Source organism: Asterias rubens, chromosome 3 (genome assembly GCF_902459465.1).
Source record: "Asterias rubens chromosome 3, eAstRub1.3, whole genome shotgun sequence".
Taxonomy (NCBI): domain Eukaryota; kingdom Metazoa; phylum Echinodermata; class Asteroidea; order Forcipulatida; family Asteriidae; genus Asterias; species Asterias rubens.
Window position 1 is genome coordinate 15603183 of NC_047064.1, and position 18163 is coordinate 15621345.

At 37.1% G+C, this 18163-nt stretch overlaps 1 protein-coding gene across 1 annotated transcript; it reads left to right on the forward strand.

Annotated features, from left to right (window-relative positions):
• Positions 1 to 475: 475 nt before the first annotated feature.
• LOC117288626 (solute carrier organic anion transporter family member 4A1-like) lies at positions 476 to 16760 on the forward strand. The gene is made up of 10 exons (XM_033769549.1): positions 476 to 778; positions 3438 to 4173; positions 4847 to 4952; positions 6140 to 6261; positions 7573 to 7833; positions 10021 to 10219; positions 10716 to 10857; positions 12310 to 12485; positions 14818 to 14882; positions 15289 to 16760. Exons 1-10 carry the CDS (start codon positions 749 to 751, stop codon positions 15558 to 15560), a joined length of 2109 nt encoding a protein of 702 aa, XP_033625440.1. The 5' UTR covers positions 476 to 748; the 3' UTR covers positions 15561 to 16760.
• The last annotated feature ends 1403 nt before the right edge of the window (positions 16761 to 18163 follow it).

Sequence of the window (18163 nt, forward strand, 5' to 3'; positions counted from 1 at the left end):
GACCCTGTGAAGTTTCTTCAATAACTCCCTTACTCCAAAATAAACACTTTCGCAATATGAACGAGTGCTGTCCCTGAGAAATGTATTTAATTTATTCCAGAAAAACCTACATTTTAAACAGTGTCACTAAAGCCGTTATGTTGCATTATGGATGAGTTTTAATCTATGACAAACTTGGCCACATGTTGCAAACTGAGTCTGGAAATCATCCCCTGTTTCATCAATCTGGGTTTTAAACTCGTATGTTTCGAACGGGCATGACGGATGTAGTTTGTTGTACAGCCAAAGGCACATCCACTCAAACGCCTATTTTTTCCTGTAGCAAATAAAATTCCTTTTCATGGTTGTCATTGAAATTTACATATCAATAAAGAGGACGAGAGCTCCCTGTACCAGATGTTAAGGTGTGCACTGGTGTTACGCTGTACACAGTCGACACAAATCCCCGTAGCTTCCTATGTGTACGTGCTCTCTATAGTTTTATTTGTTATTGTTCAGATCTGGCAGTTGACAACAGTTAGTTCGAGAGGTTCTCGGTATTGTATTTTCCGCATGAGTAGTTCAGGTTTCATGTACTAATTCCCCGTGATCATGCCACATCATGCACACTACCAACGGTAGATACGTTCGTGGCGACGAGCAGCTTTTGGTTGGATTTGAACCGTCTGCATTTGTTGCGTTTATCATGATATAAAACGGCGCCCATCACAGCAGTCTAGTGGAAGGAAAACAAACCCACAAAGCACGAATGGATGTGTTAAACGGTGTGGCGAGAAAGGTAGGTTTCCAAGTTTGTTAGATAGGGCTAGTGGTTAAATCCGCCCCAGGCCAATTGGGTGACTATTCAACACTTCAATCGAAATAGGATACCAAAATTGTCACGATAAAACTACAGTTAACCTCAACAAGAGTTGATGATTTATTGGGGCAAATGGGAAAGTTATCCCCTATACTTGAACAGCAGTGACTTTACTTCACATGAAGCGGTATCCCCCCCCCCTTTCTTCCTCTCATCAATAGGTCAATTACTTACTGACTTTTCAACCAACAACAGTTGAGGCATCTGTTCTATCGCTGTTGCATATACCCTGGATTGGTCGTGGTATAGAGTGCTATCGAAAAGCACTGAGCAGGTTTAAAAATGTTTCCAACTGTATCCCCCTCAATGTCGGTCATATTATATCCCAATAACTGAACAGAAAGGCTAACATAATGTATATCCCTTTATAATGCACTGACACTGATAATTGTCAAAGACCAGTCTTCTCACTGTGTGTTTCTCAACATAATGCATAAAATAACAAACCTGTAAAATTTGAACTCAATAATTGGTCGTCTCGAAGTTGCCAGAGTATAATGGAAGAAACAAGTTGTGTGCTTTCAGATGCTTGAATTCGAGACCTCAGCTGAGGTCTCCGGAATCAATTATATGATCGAGCCGTTTCTCACAATGTTTTATAACTGTCAACAGCTCTTCATTGCTCGTTTGACCAAGTCAGTTTTTATTTTTTATTTTGAGTAAATACCAAAAATGACCAGCGTGGTAAAGACATAAACTCGGTGTTCAAGTTAGTGTTGTTCGATTATATTGGAGAGTGCATGTGATTTTTTTTTTTTCGACACAAGCAAAAATTGAGACAGCTGTTTTTCAAGCGAGTCCAACTGAAGCAAAAATTGTACAATGGGCCTATTGATAGATTTATAGAAAATATTCAAATTAAACAAAATTTTATCACAGAATAGTATTTTGTTACCCAATCTATTGTGTGCTCGTGAGCTGCTTTTCTTTTAGGCCTTTGTGTGTGAATGTATGTATGTTGGGTCATAATCATTGGCACATCGGGCTTCAGTTGACACTTTTAAAATCTTTCACAAACTTTCACAAAGTTTTCACAATGAAAATAATTGACACGAACCACACGTCCGCAAGTTGGCTAATGTCGCCTTTACTTTTTTTCTGTGAAAAAATTGGCCTACCATGTACCAAAGTGACACCGTCAGGGTTACGATCCTGTTCCAGTTACCACTAGGCCCTAGTGATTGATAATAAGAATAATTTGACACCACTTTCCACACACCCACATTTTGGGGTGTGTGGACTCAGTAAGTGGTGTCAAATTTGTTTTTATTTAATCACTCCATGGTTATACTATTACAAGTAACCCCATGACAAAACTGAAAACTGCAAACTTATCCTATGGTTTACAAAAATTGGATAAACCTAATCTTTTAAATAACGCTTACATACTTATGCCGCGGCGACCGTATGGCTGCGAATGGATTTTATTATAGGCATTACTGATATATAGGCCACGTATGCAAGTACACACTATTACTCCTTATGGACAAGTTTTAAACGATGTTTTGTCTACACCAACCTTTTCCTGATTTATCATAAACAATCTGTTAAAGACACTAATGGTAATTGTCAAAGACCAGTCTTCTTACTTTTACTTGGCGTATCTCAACATAATAATATGCACAAAATAACAAACCTGTGAAATGACCTCATGTGGTCGTCGAAGTTGCGAGATAATAATGAAATCAAAACCCCACACCCTTATCAAACGAAGTTGTGTGCTTTCAGATGCTTGATTTCGGACCTCAAAATCTAATTCCGAGGTCTCGAAATCAAATTCGTGTAAAATTAATTCTTTCTCGAAAACTGCGTTACTTCAGAGGGAGCCGTTTCTCACAATGTTTGATTTACTATCAACCTCTCCCAATTATACGTTATCATAAGGTTTATGCCAATAAATATGAGTGATTACCAATAGTGTCCACATGCCTTTAATTTTGGTGGGTTGTATATAATGCAATATCCGATTTGACAACTATATTAAGGATCAGCATGGCTATTATGTTTTCAAATACAACTCAATATCTATTAATGGCCAAAGATCATGGGACTATGGCATTGCTGATTGTATTAAAAACATGAAACCTACAAGCAATGTGCCTGGAGCCTGGTTTTGAGTATTATTGCTGACGGAAAATTACAATGCGGGCGGGTTTTTAGAGAATTAATAAAAATAGACAATTCAGGACGTTTATCTGTTTCCTCAATAAACCTGAAAATAACATTGTCTGTTATTCTGTCACAACACTGACTCAACGTTATCAAACGTTGTTAGCCAAAATAACAAACGGCCATGAATCTAAAGCACTTTTAACAATTATGCCGCATGGCACTTCCTTGAAGACCCCGATATTAATTGACAAGAAAGTTCAAACTACGGGCTGACATCGAGAAGGCCTCTAGCTCAAGAGTGTCATGTCAGTCTTGCTCTCATGAACTTAGACATCAGACATGAATTCTAGGACGTGATAATAGTTCTGTGAGTCACTTCCTTGTGCTCTCTCAAAAGTTTCTTCAACCCGAACTTGATAGTCTTAGCATATCTTCTATCACTCCACTAATTTATTGTTTCAAGCAGGAGCAGGTAATGGCGGCAAAGAACGATTTTGAGGTAAACGCGAACTCGCCTGCAATGGCGGAGGAGACGGCAGAAGATCCCGCTCGTATGGCGTGCCAGGGGTCGGAACTAGAACGCTGCGAACCTGGAGTAAAGCTATCGTACCCCGATAGCAATCTTCGGTGTGGTTGGGGTTCATGGCAACCAAAATGTCTACAGAGATTCAACACTGCTCCGTGGCTGTTGTTCTGCATATGTTTCTTTGCAATCATCCAAGGCATGGCTGTAAATGGACTCATAAATTCTTCCGTGAGTAGCTTAGAAAGACGTTTCGAACTGTCAAGCTCTCATCTAGGACTACTACCATCATTTTTCGATCTCATTGCCGCCATCTTGTTGGTCATGGTGGGTTACTGCGGAGCACGAGGTAATCGACCGCTATGGCTTGCTCTCGGTTTGATCAGTCTTGCGGCAGGGTCTTTCGTCTTTGCCTTGCCACACTTCACAACTGATCTTTACCAGTTCACAGTCAGCAATCAGAGCGGTGTCTGCTCACATAAGACTGATGAAAACCCGGCTGAGGTACCAGTGGAATGCCTCCCGGACACCGAAACCAGCATCACGAGTTTATCGCGGTACTGGTATGTTTTTATTTTGGCGAATCTTTTCTTTGGGATAGCCTCGGCGCCGGTGTACTCACTTGGACCAGCCTTCATTGACGAAAGCGTTAAAATGGAGTCAGTTGGACTTTATATAGGTAAGAAAAAACTTTGCTTTAAAATAGTTATAGGTAAGAAAAAACTTTGCTAAAAATTGTTGTTAATATTTAGAAAGTTGTTGTTGTGATGTTAATATTATAACACTATTTTTTCTATCACTGTCGTCATCCGCATCGTTTTTAAAGTTGTTGTCATTTTGTTTGATTGTTCTATCGATGAAAACAAAATTTCTTTCGAGATTTTTTTCGAGATTCTAAAACAAAATAAAAATCGGGAAGCACTTGAGTCGAAACACCCACCCCCCCCCCCCCAAAGAAAAAAGTCAATCAACCAATCAATCAACCGTATCAAAGAAATTGAAGACCCCAAAATAACACGTAATTGGATTGCAAGCATGTACGGAAGTGAATACAAAGTAACAAATCCGATCGATAAAATGAAAACCTTTTTTTTCCTGCTGTTTCCTAAGTTTGATTTGAACAGGTTGGTTTGAAATAGAATCCGAACAAACAAAGTGTTCTAATTCCAGACACTTTCAATTCGATGTTAACATTCAGGATTTTGAATCGCCAAGAAAAAGTTAACATTTGAACTTCGGCATTGTGGTGAAAAAAATACAATATAAAACACAAAATTGACTTTAAATAAATTGAGTTATTCAAACATAACGAATTGTAATTCTTCTTTTGTCTTTGTTGTGTTGCTGAAAAGGTATCTATGCGTTTTGCTGTGCTTTGGGTCCAGCCATAGGATTTACCCTAGCGGGTCTCATACTTGATAAGTTATTCACAGACTTCATCGAAATAGATCAGGCAAGGTAAGGTTTACAAAATAATTCATCGACTTGGAGGGTAGTATTTTATTTATCTTATAGACAACTTTTGTACAATTTAGACAAACTTTATCATTCTATACCAATTCTGGGCGCCCTATGATTTTTCAAAAAATATGAAATATTCTGGCGAAAGTTGTATTTTACCATTGGCTTATGATAAAATAAAATGAGGACATAAAGCATACAGAACAAATCAATTGCAGCAGGTATGTACAGAGTAACTTTCCAGACATTTTGTGAAGGTGTCTGGTGAAATAAGCTTCACAGTTCAGAACAATATATTTTACAAATTTCACTTGAGTAATTATTGAAGATGAATCATTTTATATCAGAATGGTCAACTAATTATCTCATCGTGACGAGGTGGTAAAATAAAAACATCAAAATGATCAAACTATCTAATGGATGAATATCACATTGCTTATCTGCATGGTTCATTTTCATATTTGGATGGCAGTGTTTTATACTGGCCCCTGCAGAATGTATTGGTCATGTTGAATGAGTCATGTATATACCTTAGCATATTCTTCGCACAGTGGTCATGCATTAACGAAACTAACAAGTGTTTTACATCAAGCTAGCAGACTTTAGACTGCTATTTATAAAGGAACAATCTCGTTATGTGCAAAAACAAACATGAGTGATCATTTTGTTGCTCATTCTTTTGTGTTGCTCATAATTACCTTGGTTTAATTACACTGTTCTAAATTGAAAAGATTAGCAAAGCATGATGAAGTATAGTTAACTGTGCATAGTCAAGTTTCCATTATTAAATGGAATGCTTGGTATTTATTACAGTTGTAAATTGTTGTGTATTATGTCTATATGATGCCCAATTTATACAATAGTGTCCATTATACGGAATGTAGTGCAGCATAGGCCTAGTATTGGAGTAATAATAATAATTATTGGAATAATAGTGCTTTTTTAAATATCATACACTTTTTATCTAAAGCTAAAGTTAATTCTGCAGATAATTATGCAGTTATGCACTTATCGGATGAAAGAACTACATCCACTGCATAATGACATCAAAACTGACATATTTTGTTGCTCAGTAAGTAATAAAATGAAAGTGCTTTTATAGAGTAATATTTTATTTTGATTCAGCAGTATTCATTCTTGGATGACAGTTACAGTAATATCTTGCTTATTTCATCCTTCTGCAGTCTGCCCATAGATTCTTCAAACAGAGAGTGGGTTGGGGCATGGTGGCTAGGCTTTCTTCTCTGCTCAATACTTGCTCTTATTATAGCTGTACCGATGAGTTGTTTCCCCGTAGAACTCCCGGGTAAGTTATTTAAATCTAAGTTAAAAACCTATTTGCTTACTTAACCCATTTAAAGGCAGTTGACACTATTGGTAATTGCTCAAAATAATTATCAGCATAAAACCTCACTTGGTAACGAGTAATGGGGAGAGGTTGATAGTATAAAACATTGTGAAAAACGGCTCCCTATGAAGTGACGTAGTTTACGAGAAATAAGTAATTTTCCACGAATTTGATTTCGAGACCTCAAGTTTAAAACTTGAGGTCTCGAAATCAAGCATCTGAAAACACACAACCTTGTGTGACAACAGTGTTTTTTTCTTTCATAGTTATCTCGCAACTCCTACGACCAATTGAGCTCAAATTTTCACAGGTTTGTTATTTTATGCATATATTGAGATACACCAAGTGAGGACACTGGTCTTTGACAATCACATAGTGTCCGGTGTCTTTAATTCTTTGTTGTGTATTTGTTTTTTTAATTTTTTCTCTGCATTTTTTGTATTCCTTGTAATGCACAGTAGAGTATATTTATATAGGTAACTGCGCAATATAAGTTTCCGTTTTATTATTATTATTAAGTCTTCCGAATAATAATGGGGGGAAGTTCATGAGTTGATCAAACCTTTGGTTATTGATTCAAGTCTGTCATTGAAAACTGTGTTGATTATTTCCTGAGCTGTCACATGAAACATGAATTTGAAACATGAGTTTGGTCCAGGATTGGCATCGGGCCAAGGACATTTTTGAGGAAGAGAAGCTGGCCAACAAAAGCCGGAAGAAAAAACAACCCAGGTTGGGTAGAAAAGAGATTATGGCAAACTGGGCAAGCACAGCCATATTTATACGCTTTATGTGAAGTAATAGATGATAGCTATGCATTGGGATAAAGAATATAAATTGTTTTTTTCCCCCTTACAGCAGTGTGTTTGAAGCACTGTATACTCAGTACTTTCCCAATTTCTGTGAAAACAAGCCACGGGCAAATCACTAGGTTGGATTTTGCTTTGCTAACACCGATTCCAACTGCCTCTAGCCACCGGGCTAGCTCGTAGTGGTCTAGTGTTAGACATCTGCTCTAGCAGTGCAAAGGTGGGTTCACATCCCACCTAAAAGAGATATGCCTGTGGATTCTTTTCATAGAACTTGGGAAAGTGCTTTAACAATGACGGTGTAAAACAAATTATGTTTATGTGAAATAGGTTTACAATTCCTATCAAAGTCTAATTTGAATCTAGTGTTCATAAGTTATATTTTGTTCTGGAAACATTAACAAACAGCTTCATTTAAATTGTTTGGTTGCTAATTTTTCATTTTGTTTTTTATTCACAGAAACTAAAAAATTGCGAGCAGACCGCGTGTCCCAAGCACACGCTAAATCTGGTGCTGAAATCGTCAGCAAGGCAGACTTTGGCCTGACGTGGCGCGACATGCCCACAGCCACCAAACTTTTACTCAGGAACCCTACATACATACTGCTAAATGTTGCCTTGACGGCAGACTTCATCTTCCTGTCTGGCTCGGAGGCCTTTTTACCCAAGTTTCTTGAGAGTCAATTTGGAGTCAGTTCCGGTGATGCAAGCCTTATAGTTGGTAAGTATCACTGAGAATGGATCAACCTGCCCAACCCCCTGCCTCCAATCAAGCTAAAACTGTAGTTTAAAGGCACTGGACACCTTTGGTAACACATGTAATGTCAAAGACCAGTATTCTCACTTAGTGTATCCCAACATATGCATAAAATAACAAATCTGTGAAAATGTTGACTTATTGTTCATCGAAGTTGCAAGAGAATAATGAAAGAAAGAAGAACACCCTTGTTGCACAAATTTGTGTGCTTTCAGATGCCTAAACAAGGCTTCAGGCCTGAAGACTTATGAGTGAGAAATTACCTCTTTCTAAAAACCTACATTTACTTCACAGGGGCCGATGTTTTATATGATCAACAACCCTTCATTGCTTGATATCAAAAAGGTTATTATGCTTACAATTATTTTGAGTAATTATACAATAGTGTCAAGTGCCTTTAGGACTTTTGGCAGAGATACAATCATAGGAGCACCATGGGATAATCTTATAAGACCTCAAAAAACACCTAATGCCTCTTTTCCAAAACCTCACCAACTACTCAATTATTATTTGTCAATCATTCACATACTAATAGCAAGGCCCAAATGGAGACAAGTTTTGTTTATGGATCTGGCTCACCATGAGTTAAGAAAGGAAATAAATAGTTAAATAAATGAATAAGTAAACCTCCCTAGATCACCACTCAAACACAACAGTTTTATACCTTTTTTAGCATTGAGTAGAAACAAGTATATAGACCGCCATATTATTAGTTAGACTTGGCCAATAAGATATTCCACATAAGGGAGCAAAAGTAACTCACAACCAAGTGGTCTTGTGCGGCACACTCAAGTTCTTAGAATAAAACCATCAGGGCATGGGTTCGAATCCAATCTGTCAAGACACTTCTGACTTGTATCCTTAAAACCACAATTGCTTCACGGCACTTAAAGGCAGTGGACACTGTTGGTAATTACTCAAAATAGTTATTAGCATAAAACCTTACTAGGTAACGAGTAATGGGGAGAGGTTGGTAGTAAAAGTCATTGTGAAAAACGGCTCCCTCTGAAGTGGAGTAGTTTTTGAGAAAGAAGTAATTTTCCTCGAATTTGATTTTGAGACCTCAACTTTAGAATTTGAGGTCTCGAAATCAAGCATCTGACAGTACACAACTTCGTGTGACAAGGGTGTTTTTTCTTTCATAGTTATCTCGCAACTCCGACGACCAATCAAGCTCAAAGTTTCACAGGTTTGTTATTTTATGCATATGTTGAGATAAGGCAAGTTAGAAGACTGGTCTTTGACAATTACCAATAGTGTCCACTGGCTTTAAGGGGTATCTCGTGATCAAGCAGAGGTGGTTTTTGTGATTAATTTAGCTTGGTGTACTACATCTTGCTGATTTTGAAATAAGTAGATTCTTAAAAAATATCTACACTTTCATCGAAAGAGTGATGTCACAAAAATAGTTTAAATTTTCTGAATGTCGAACAGGGAACTAATAACATAAGGACCATCACCTTACAATACTTTAGTTGTAGTTACTGTGTCAAACAGGGAACTATAACCTAGAGACCATTAACTTACAATACTTATACTTGTAGTTACTGAATATCAAACAGGGAACTAATAACCCAGAGAGCATCACCTCACAATATTTATACTTGCAGTAACTGAATGTCAAACAGAACTAAAAACCTAGAGTTCATCACCTCACAATGCTTATATATTTGTAGTTTGAATGTCAAACAGGGAAATAATAACCTAAAGAGCATCACCTCACAATGGTTAAAGGCAGTGGACACTATTGGCATAAAACATTTCTTGGTGACGAGTAATGGGGAGAGGTTGATGGTATAAAAACATTGTGAGAAACAGCTCCCTCTGAAGTGCCATAGTTTTCGAGAAAGAAGTAATTTTCCACGACTTTGATTTCGAGACCTCAGATTTAGAACTTGAGGTCTCAAAATCAACCATCTAAACGCACACAACTTCGTGTGACAAGGGTTATTTTTCTTTCATTATTATCTCGCAACTTTGATGACCGATTAGCTCAAATTTTCACATGTTTGTTATTTTATGCGTATTGAGATACACCAACTGTGAGGACTATTCTTTGACAATTACCAATAGTGTCCACTGCCTTTAAAACCTTAATCAATATGCATAACAGCTATATATACTAATGTACATAATTGTCATCTTTCATAGGTGTGATTGCCACAGTTGCAGGAGGTGGTTCAGTTTTGTTCAGTGGCTGGTTGATCAAACGCTTTAACATGAAGATACCAGGGCTGCTGAAACTCTGCATCATCGCTACAGCTGTAGACGGTATCCTCATGCTGGGTTTGCTTCTCAGATGTGAAGAGATACCACTAGCTGGCGTTTTCAAAAACTACCAAGGAAATGGGTACGATTTAGTTAGTCAAACGTTCTAGATCAAGTCATCTGAGTGCAGGCATCTATAGTGCCAGCCACCAAGTATGATGTTCATAGAGTATGAACAAGTTTTCCCTTGCTATCAGCCATTATTTCATTCCTTAAAACATCTCTAAGAGACTCTGTAAAAATCTAACATGTAACATTCTGTACAATTAGAGGATTTTCACACCCCCCAAGAGGACATTTTTATCAAATTTTCATGATTTTTTTGTTTTTATAGTTTAAAAATGTCCTTAATGATATGCTGTTTCAAAATTTCAATAGCCTTACAATTTTTTTTCAAAGTAACACTTTGGGGAACAGTTATGGGAGGTTTCAAAATGTATGGCAGATCTTTGTTCTTGTGCTTTTGTAGAAACTTTTACAAAGTTACTAGAAATTTTGTTAATTTATATTTAGTCAATGACATTATGGCATTATTTGTAATAAAATCTTCAATCTGATTTTTCCCCCTTCTCTCCAAGGTCATTATCTGAAATTCAGCTGGAAAGCTCCTGCAATTTGGCCTGTGAATGCTCAACTGAATTTTATTTACCAGTGTGTGGTGAGAATGGAATGATCTACTTCAGTGCCTGCCATGCTGGCTGCCTTAACTACGATGACAAGGTAAGATTATGTTTTGTATTTGTTTGTACATGACAAGGTTTGAGGATAATTTTTGCAATCATTACCAGAAGGCAATAAAAATGTCGCTAAGATAACTTTCTATTATCTGGTCCAAGTTGGTTACCATGGCTCAATTTCCTGGAGCAAATGAAGCAGAAGTGTTTGCTTCTCAATTTGTTCTCCTTGGCAAAACTATGAACAGGAATCCAGTCAGAGTGTATTTTCCTGATCCGAATCCTAAAACCCGATTCATGCTTCCTGCGAATGCGAATGCGATACAAATGTTGACGTCACAAATTTGCAACAAATAACTCGCAGGGGTTGAGTTGTGCGCGACTCTCCTGCGAATATCGCAGCGAAAACAGAGTTGTGCTGTCAAATTCACATCAAATTCGCATCGCATTCGCAGGAAGTATGAACTGGGCTTTAACGTGTGTAAATAACAAGATTTTTGGCACATAAAGCCCGATTCATATTTCCTGCGAATGCGAAGCGAATGTTGACGTAACAAATTCACAACGAACAATTTCGCAGCAGTTGAACTGTGCTCGACTCACTTACGAATACGGCTGTGAAAGGAGGGTTGTGATGCAAATTCACATCAAATTCGCTTTGCATTCGCATGAAGTATGAACCGGGCTTTTGGGTGTTGGAACATAGGGGTACATGTCGGAATAAAGAGCAGCTCTGCCCGAGCAGTTCTAAGAAATTGGGCCCAGGTAAGATTATTTGTGAATCAAGAGAAGAAGAGTCACTCACACCTAAAACAATTGAGTAATGTGCAATTCATAATCATAGATGCTAAACCAATGTTTTTATGGTATGAGAGAGATTGGTTGTTGCCAGCTTGGCATTTATTGTGCCTGTAAGTTGCCTCACATAACATGGCCAATAATGACTAGAAGCGCCTATCATTTCCGCCAATTTTACTCCCCAAAATGGCAGAAGTTGTAGATGCGCATTATGATGAGGTGCTGTTCACAAGGGCTCAATAACCCATTCTTACTAACATCACATTACTATAGCAATGTAGCAGTTCTGCCACGTTGGAGGACTAGGCACATGAGCAAAGTACGCATCACACCATCCAGCATTGCCGTCAAAGCACATGCTCTGCATGAACTGTTCAAGCATTTCTAGTAATAAGCAAGCATTCATGCGTGATAAGCGCACATACATGTAGACCACACCGCAAATACTCGGTACATGAGCAATAGGCATGGAATGAGGTGCATGCATGCTGGTCTAGCTAGCAATCAAGTTTGGTCGCTAGCTAGACCAGCCTGCACCTCATTCAACAGGTAGCGCTTGTGCAATGGGTATTTGTGAAAAGGTCTATGCAGGTACTGCATCATGAGGAGCACTTACATGTATATCATTTAATATATCATCAAAGTTCCAATCATTGTGGTATTTAACAATTCTTTATTTCTCCTTTTGATGTCATTTCAGACAAATAGTTATAATGATTGTTTGTGTACTTCCTTAAATGGCACTGGTACAGGCAGTGCAACGCCGGGTCTCTGTCCATCGACCTGCGGCCAGCTTGGTCTCTTCATTGTATTCCTTACTGCAATTATCATTGCGTACTTTCTGAGCGGGGTACCAGCCTTCAATATCATGTTAAGGTTGGTGGTTAATCAATAATATGACATTCTATTTTTAAGACACTGGGGTGGATTTCACAAAGAGTTAAGAGTTATAGTCTTATCTCGAGTTAGTAAGCTTGGGCGATATCGATTTATTTTATTCACGATATATCGCCGACAATATATCGCGTTGTTCGATATAATCGCCATTAATTAAATTTGACATCATCAGTCTTCAAACTCCAAGTGAAAGTTGAAGAAGAGCAGTCATAGCAAAAGAGAGGTGTTCTAATGACATATTCTTCTGATTTTACTCCAAACCTATGGGGTGCGAGATGTCTCAGCTAGCAAATACATCGCGATATTTAATCGATATCGTGTATCGATATTTCGATTAAAACCAAATTCATCCGATATCGAAATCTTTCCAAATTAATATCGCGATATACGATAATATCGTGATATCGCCCAAGCTTACGAGTTAGGACTAGCCATACACTTTTGATATCTCCTAGGACTAATCTTCAGTTAGGACTCGTCCTAACTCTTTGTGAAATTGAGCCCTGGACACGTTTGGTAACTGTCAAAAACCAGAATTCTCACTTGATGTACCGGTATTATAACAAACCTGTGAAAATTTGGACTCAATTGGTCATCGAAATTGCAAAAGAATAATGACCTAAAAACACCCTTGTTGCTTAAATGTGTGTGCTTTCAGATGCACAATAAACTGCTTCAGCTGAAGTCTTTTATTATTTGAGTGGAAAACCCCCCAAAAAACTATGTTACTAGCGTTAGAGGGAGCCAATTCGCACAATAATTTATACTTATCAACAGCTCTCCATTGCTTGTTACCAATTAAGTTTTATGCTAATAACAATTTTGAGCAATAGCCAAAAATGTCCAATGCCTTTAAAAATATAAGAGTAATTTGCTTTATGAGTGATTACTTTGTTACTCAATAGAATAGAAAGATATTTACGAGACTCAGAGTCAACATGTAAACATCATTTTTGAAAGAGTGTTATTTTTTAGTTGACAAACACAAGACCCCCCAGCCTTGTCTGTTTGCTGGAGCGATTCCAACCAGAATTATGATTGTATCTCTAAATTGATTTTAGTTCAGTGACCAACCTTAAATGTACCCAATGCATTTCAACTTCCAATTATTATCCAGTAGCATAATTTTAAGGCAGGGTATAACTTGGTAATTGCTCCAAAAATAAATGACCATAAAAGCTTGCTTGGTAAAGCGCACTAGAGAGCTGTTGATATTATAAAACATTGTTAGAAACCACATCCTTTGAAGTAATCAATAATTTGGGGAGCTAATTGTCCCTACTCGCAGCTAGAGCTGAATTGCGAAGTATGCGGCTACAACGTGTTCGAGAAGCAGGCATGCAAGGGCGCATTCAGCTGCCAGCCACATCAACCCATTATGACCACGTGGAGCACAGCAAAGATCGAAAGTGTTTGATTTTTTCCTGAGGGAGGAATCCGGATAGTCTGGAAAACCCTCGTGGCACAGCAGAGAACCAACGCACAACTCAGCTCACATACGGCCCCCTACCGGGAATCGAACCGGGGTCACCTTGGTGAGAAAGCGAGCGCTTTACGCACAAGCCAACCGTGCCAACCTAAATGTAGTTTAAGAAGTTAGTTTTCACCAAAATAAATTGAATTTGGGAAAAAAACTTCAGGCTTGAAGTCTTTCTCAGGTATCCGAAAGCACCCAATTCTATGCAACGTGTTTTCTTTCATTATTTTTTTGCAAACTCAATGACCAATTGAGCCCAACTTTTCAGAGGTTTGTTGTGTTATACATAGTGCTGGCCCACACCAAGTAACTGAAGATACTCGGTGGTCTTTGACAATTACCAAATGTGTAAACAATTAAACTTGCCTATTACAATTCCATGGCTATGTTAATACAATTGTCCAGCTATATTTTTGCAGTCTTTTGTCAAGTTACATGTACAGCTGTCATTTATTTATGTATAGAACAAAGAAAACTAAAACTGTTAGCGTAACGGCTGCTAAGATATAGAATTTGACCCGCCTCTAGCTACAAGCAAGCTGTGTAATCTAGAATGGCAAAGGTCATGGGTTTGAATCCCACGTGCAGACATGTATATGTCTGTATACATGTGTGACTCAAAAAAGTACCGAGTATACAGTGCAACACACATTGAGTAAAATATGGAACAAGTTAGTCACTTTACCCTGTGTGATAAAAAAGAACCTTCTCTTTCAATACTAAGCCATTCAAGATTTTCACGTGAAGTGAATCTATTTTCGCTGTTACAATTCACCCCTATAGGCCCTATGCCCTTGATATTTGAAGTATTTTGTATCATTTTATTTTTTCTAGATGTGTTCCAGATGGCCAGCAGGCCTATGCATTAGGATTACATGGATTCTTGGTCAGAGCATTTGGTAAGACAATGCAGAGAACATTTAACAAATTGTTTTTTAACCAGCACATGAAAAATTATTGTATGTGCAGACCTTGCTTAAACCTAGCAATCTTTCAATTTGTAAATGAGCGACAGCAACAACGTTAAGCCAGCATATTGTATATCTGAATTCGCATTTACATTTGCTTAAATCGTTCCATGTTTAAAGGAACAACCCCACGACCGATCTTACTAAAACGTTTTTTTAAATACAATTATCTGCAAGACTTTGCATACTTGAACTGCATTCCTTTAATCTGTTCATGTTAAGTCGTGAAAGTAGCAATTCAAAGAGACTATAATCCCAAAAAGCATTTAATCCATCCACGGACTTTGCACATCCAGCCTATTAAATAGCTTCCCATTTAATCTTTCTGTCTTTAAAGGAGCAATCCCTGGACCAATCTTATTTGGGTACATCTTGGACACAACCTGTACATTATGGCACAAGGAATGTGAGGAGAGCGGACAGTGTTGGTTCTATAACCGTACCGATGTCTCTATCTACGTCATGATGCTAGGAATGATTGTTAAAGGAGTTGTCTTTCTATTCCATTGTCTCGCCCTATACTCCTACCGACCGATATCTTCCCCAGATGGGACCAGTAAACCGAACAATGATGTATATAAGCAAATTCCTTTTGATGTGGAAACATGATGTATTAAGTGGCTTAACTAACTGTGTACATTGGAATCGAATCTCAAAGTCTTCCAAATGGTTTGAAGAATCATTTATATAAAAGATATATGAGAGGGTATTCTAACTTGAAGCTTATTAATGAATGTCATTAAATTAGGTAATTTATTTTTGATGCAGTTTGTAAAAATTTGTTTACCTAAAAGGAACAAATTGTAATCTGATTCTGCTGCAGGTAGTGGAAAGGTTACTCAGTATTGTCACAAGGTAAAACAAAAATTTGTATAGATATATATTCTGTTCTTCTATCATTGGGTAAAATATCTATCAGATTATAACTGGAGATGTTAATTTTTTAATCAGCTCTATTTTTGTATTAACTTGAACATTTGTACACATCAATATGATAAATTGTTAAAGATGCACTTGCACGGGTTGAGATTGATAGGTGTCACTTTTGGAAGTTCCTTCCATAAATTGGTTTTCTAATAGTTGGTTGCACTTTTGTTTTGTTGTGTAGTAAATTGTGAATTCTTTTAATCTTTTGTTTTTTTTCCCCCATCTTGAAGAAAAAGATTAGCAAGGTCAACATAGTGTTTTGGTTCAACCATTTTCCAACAAAATATTAAAAAATAAATTCCCTCCTAAACATTTCAGAACTACTGTTAGAATTTGGTTTCAGAAAATTAAACAATTAAACCCTGAATAAACAAAGTAACAACAACACGTTATTATAAAATGCCATGGATAGTTTGTTTTCTTTCTGGGATAACTGTCCGTGCGTAAAACTATACATCAACTGATCATACAAAAAGAAGATGTTTCAAAACTGGCCCAATGGCTTATGAGCAACCACCTATATACAACTTGGGAAAGTTTTGAGGAATACATGTAACACATCATTTGAAATGGTTAAAGAACATTAAGAAAACTCCAACAAAATAATTGTTGTACCAAAAATATTTAAAGGTTACAACCTTTCAAGACAATCTGCCTTTTTCTACTTGTATATATTATTTCTTGAAATTAGTTGTCAATTTATTTGTTTTGTATGATAACATACGGTATTTCAAGTAAATGCTGCGCAAATATGTTGGTTTTCTCATCTTGATAATATCAGTGAAAGTATTTAAAGTATAAAATGGTCCCAGGTTTGTTATTTTGTGCATAATGTTGGGATACATCGAGAGAGTAGACAGGTCTTTGACAATTACCAAAGGCGTCTAGTGTCTTTAAGGAGACATTCTGAATTTTGTTTTGTTTTATGTGTTTTTTCCTAGATGTTTTATTTCCAGTTTTTTGTTTGTTTTGGGAAAAGTAATTAGTGTAACCACCTCAACCTATTCAGGACTTATAAAATACATAATATTATTGGAACTTTAAGAACATTTTAATACTGGTATTTGTTTGTTAGAAAAAACACTGATGCAATATTTGTTCTTTCATGTGTGTTTAAAAAACTGTATAATAAAAGAGAGTTTGAGTTTGAATTATCCTCTTTTCAGGTTCTGAAACATTGTGTTTCGAAGTTCATTTACTTTTGGCACATTATTATTGTGTTTTAACCTCATCTACCAATCATTTAAGGGTCATTCACCTCCACTTGTCTGGTGAAGAAGAAAACAGGTTTGGTACAATAAAAACTACAATTGAAATTAAGTATAAACTTACTTCATTACAAGAGTTAAAGGGACCAAGACGTTGCCTTGGATTAGCAAACCAGCGCGGTTTCATTTCTAACACTTTTCAAACTAACACACAAAAAAAGGATAACATTTTGTCATAATAATGTAGGCATAGTTCCATCTACATGTGCAAATGGCTTTTTTTTTTTAAAGCAAACTTTTTAATGGCAAAGTATACCTTTGATTTTGTTTAACCGTCTGATTGTTTTAAAACACAGAAAAATAGGAGCATTTTAGTGTCCACGCAGGATGAATAATCCCTAATTGGAATACACAATGTGGGAAACATACCTGACAGGTTCGTTTCTCAGATTCAAGTTTAGGGGCATAAAACCTTTGTCAAATGGTTCTCAACATTGTTGCTAAGTTTGTTGATATGGGCATCCTACATGTATGCTTCAGCACACGTTTCAATGACAACCAAGCCATCGCCACTTATTTGGACACACTTCTTAATTAGCAGGAAACATTACATGACATTATGTCTAATCCCAAAGTCATAGCTGTTAAACAGGAAATACTGTTCAGCAGAACTCTACGCTAAGCAAAACAAGCCGGGCACCAGTGGTCACAATGAAAGCATGGTGGGACTTTGGCTGCTACATGTAAGCAAGATTTTTCTGTGGTTAGCAACTTTTTGTGCTTTATAGGCTTTATGAAATTGGGCCCAAAACCTTGTGACTAAAACAAAACAAAATCTTCTTCAAGCATTGATTGTAAACATTTATTTTGTACACTTTCTCTAAGTAAAGAAAACAAAATGTATTGACAATTGATGTACATAATATGTGAATGGTCATTGATTGCAGGAATCAATCATGCATTATTCATCAAGGAATAAAGCAACTGAAGGAAACAGTTTGAAATAAAACATCTTTTTGTCATTTGTTGATTAGCCATTTCATATATGAGGTACTGCAACTGTACCTGTGTAAAAGC

Excerpts from the sequence above, each read along its gene's own strand:
- LOC117288626 (XM_033769549.1), top strand. The coding sequence starts at position 749 with ATGGATGTGTTAAACGGTGTGGCGAGAAAG. Across the intron at positions 7,834-10,020 it reads TGATGCAAGCCTTATAGTTG|GTGTGATTGCCACAGTTGCA; the intron begins GTAAGTATCACT and ends CATCTTTCATAG. Across the intron at positions 12,486-14,817 it reads GCCTTCAATATCATGTTAAG|ATGTGTTCCAGATGGCCAGC; the intron begins GTTGGTGGTTAA and ends TATTTTTTCTAG.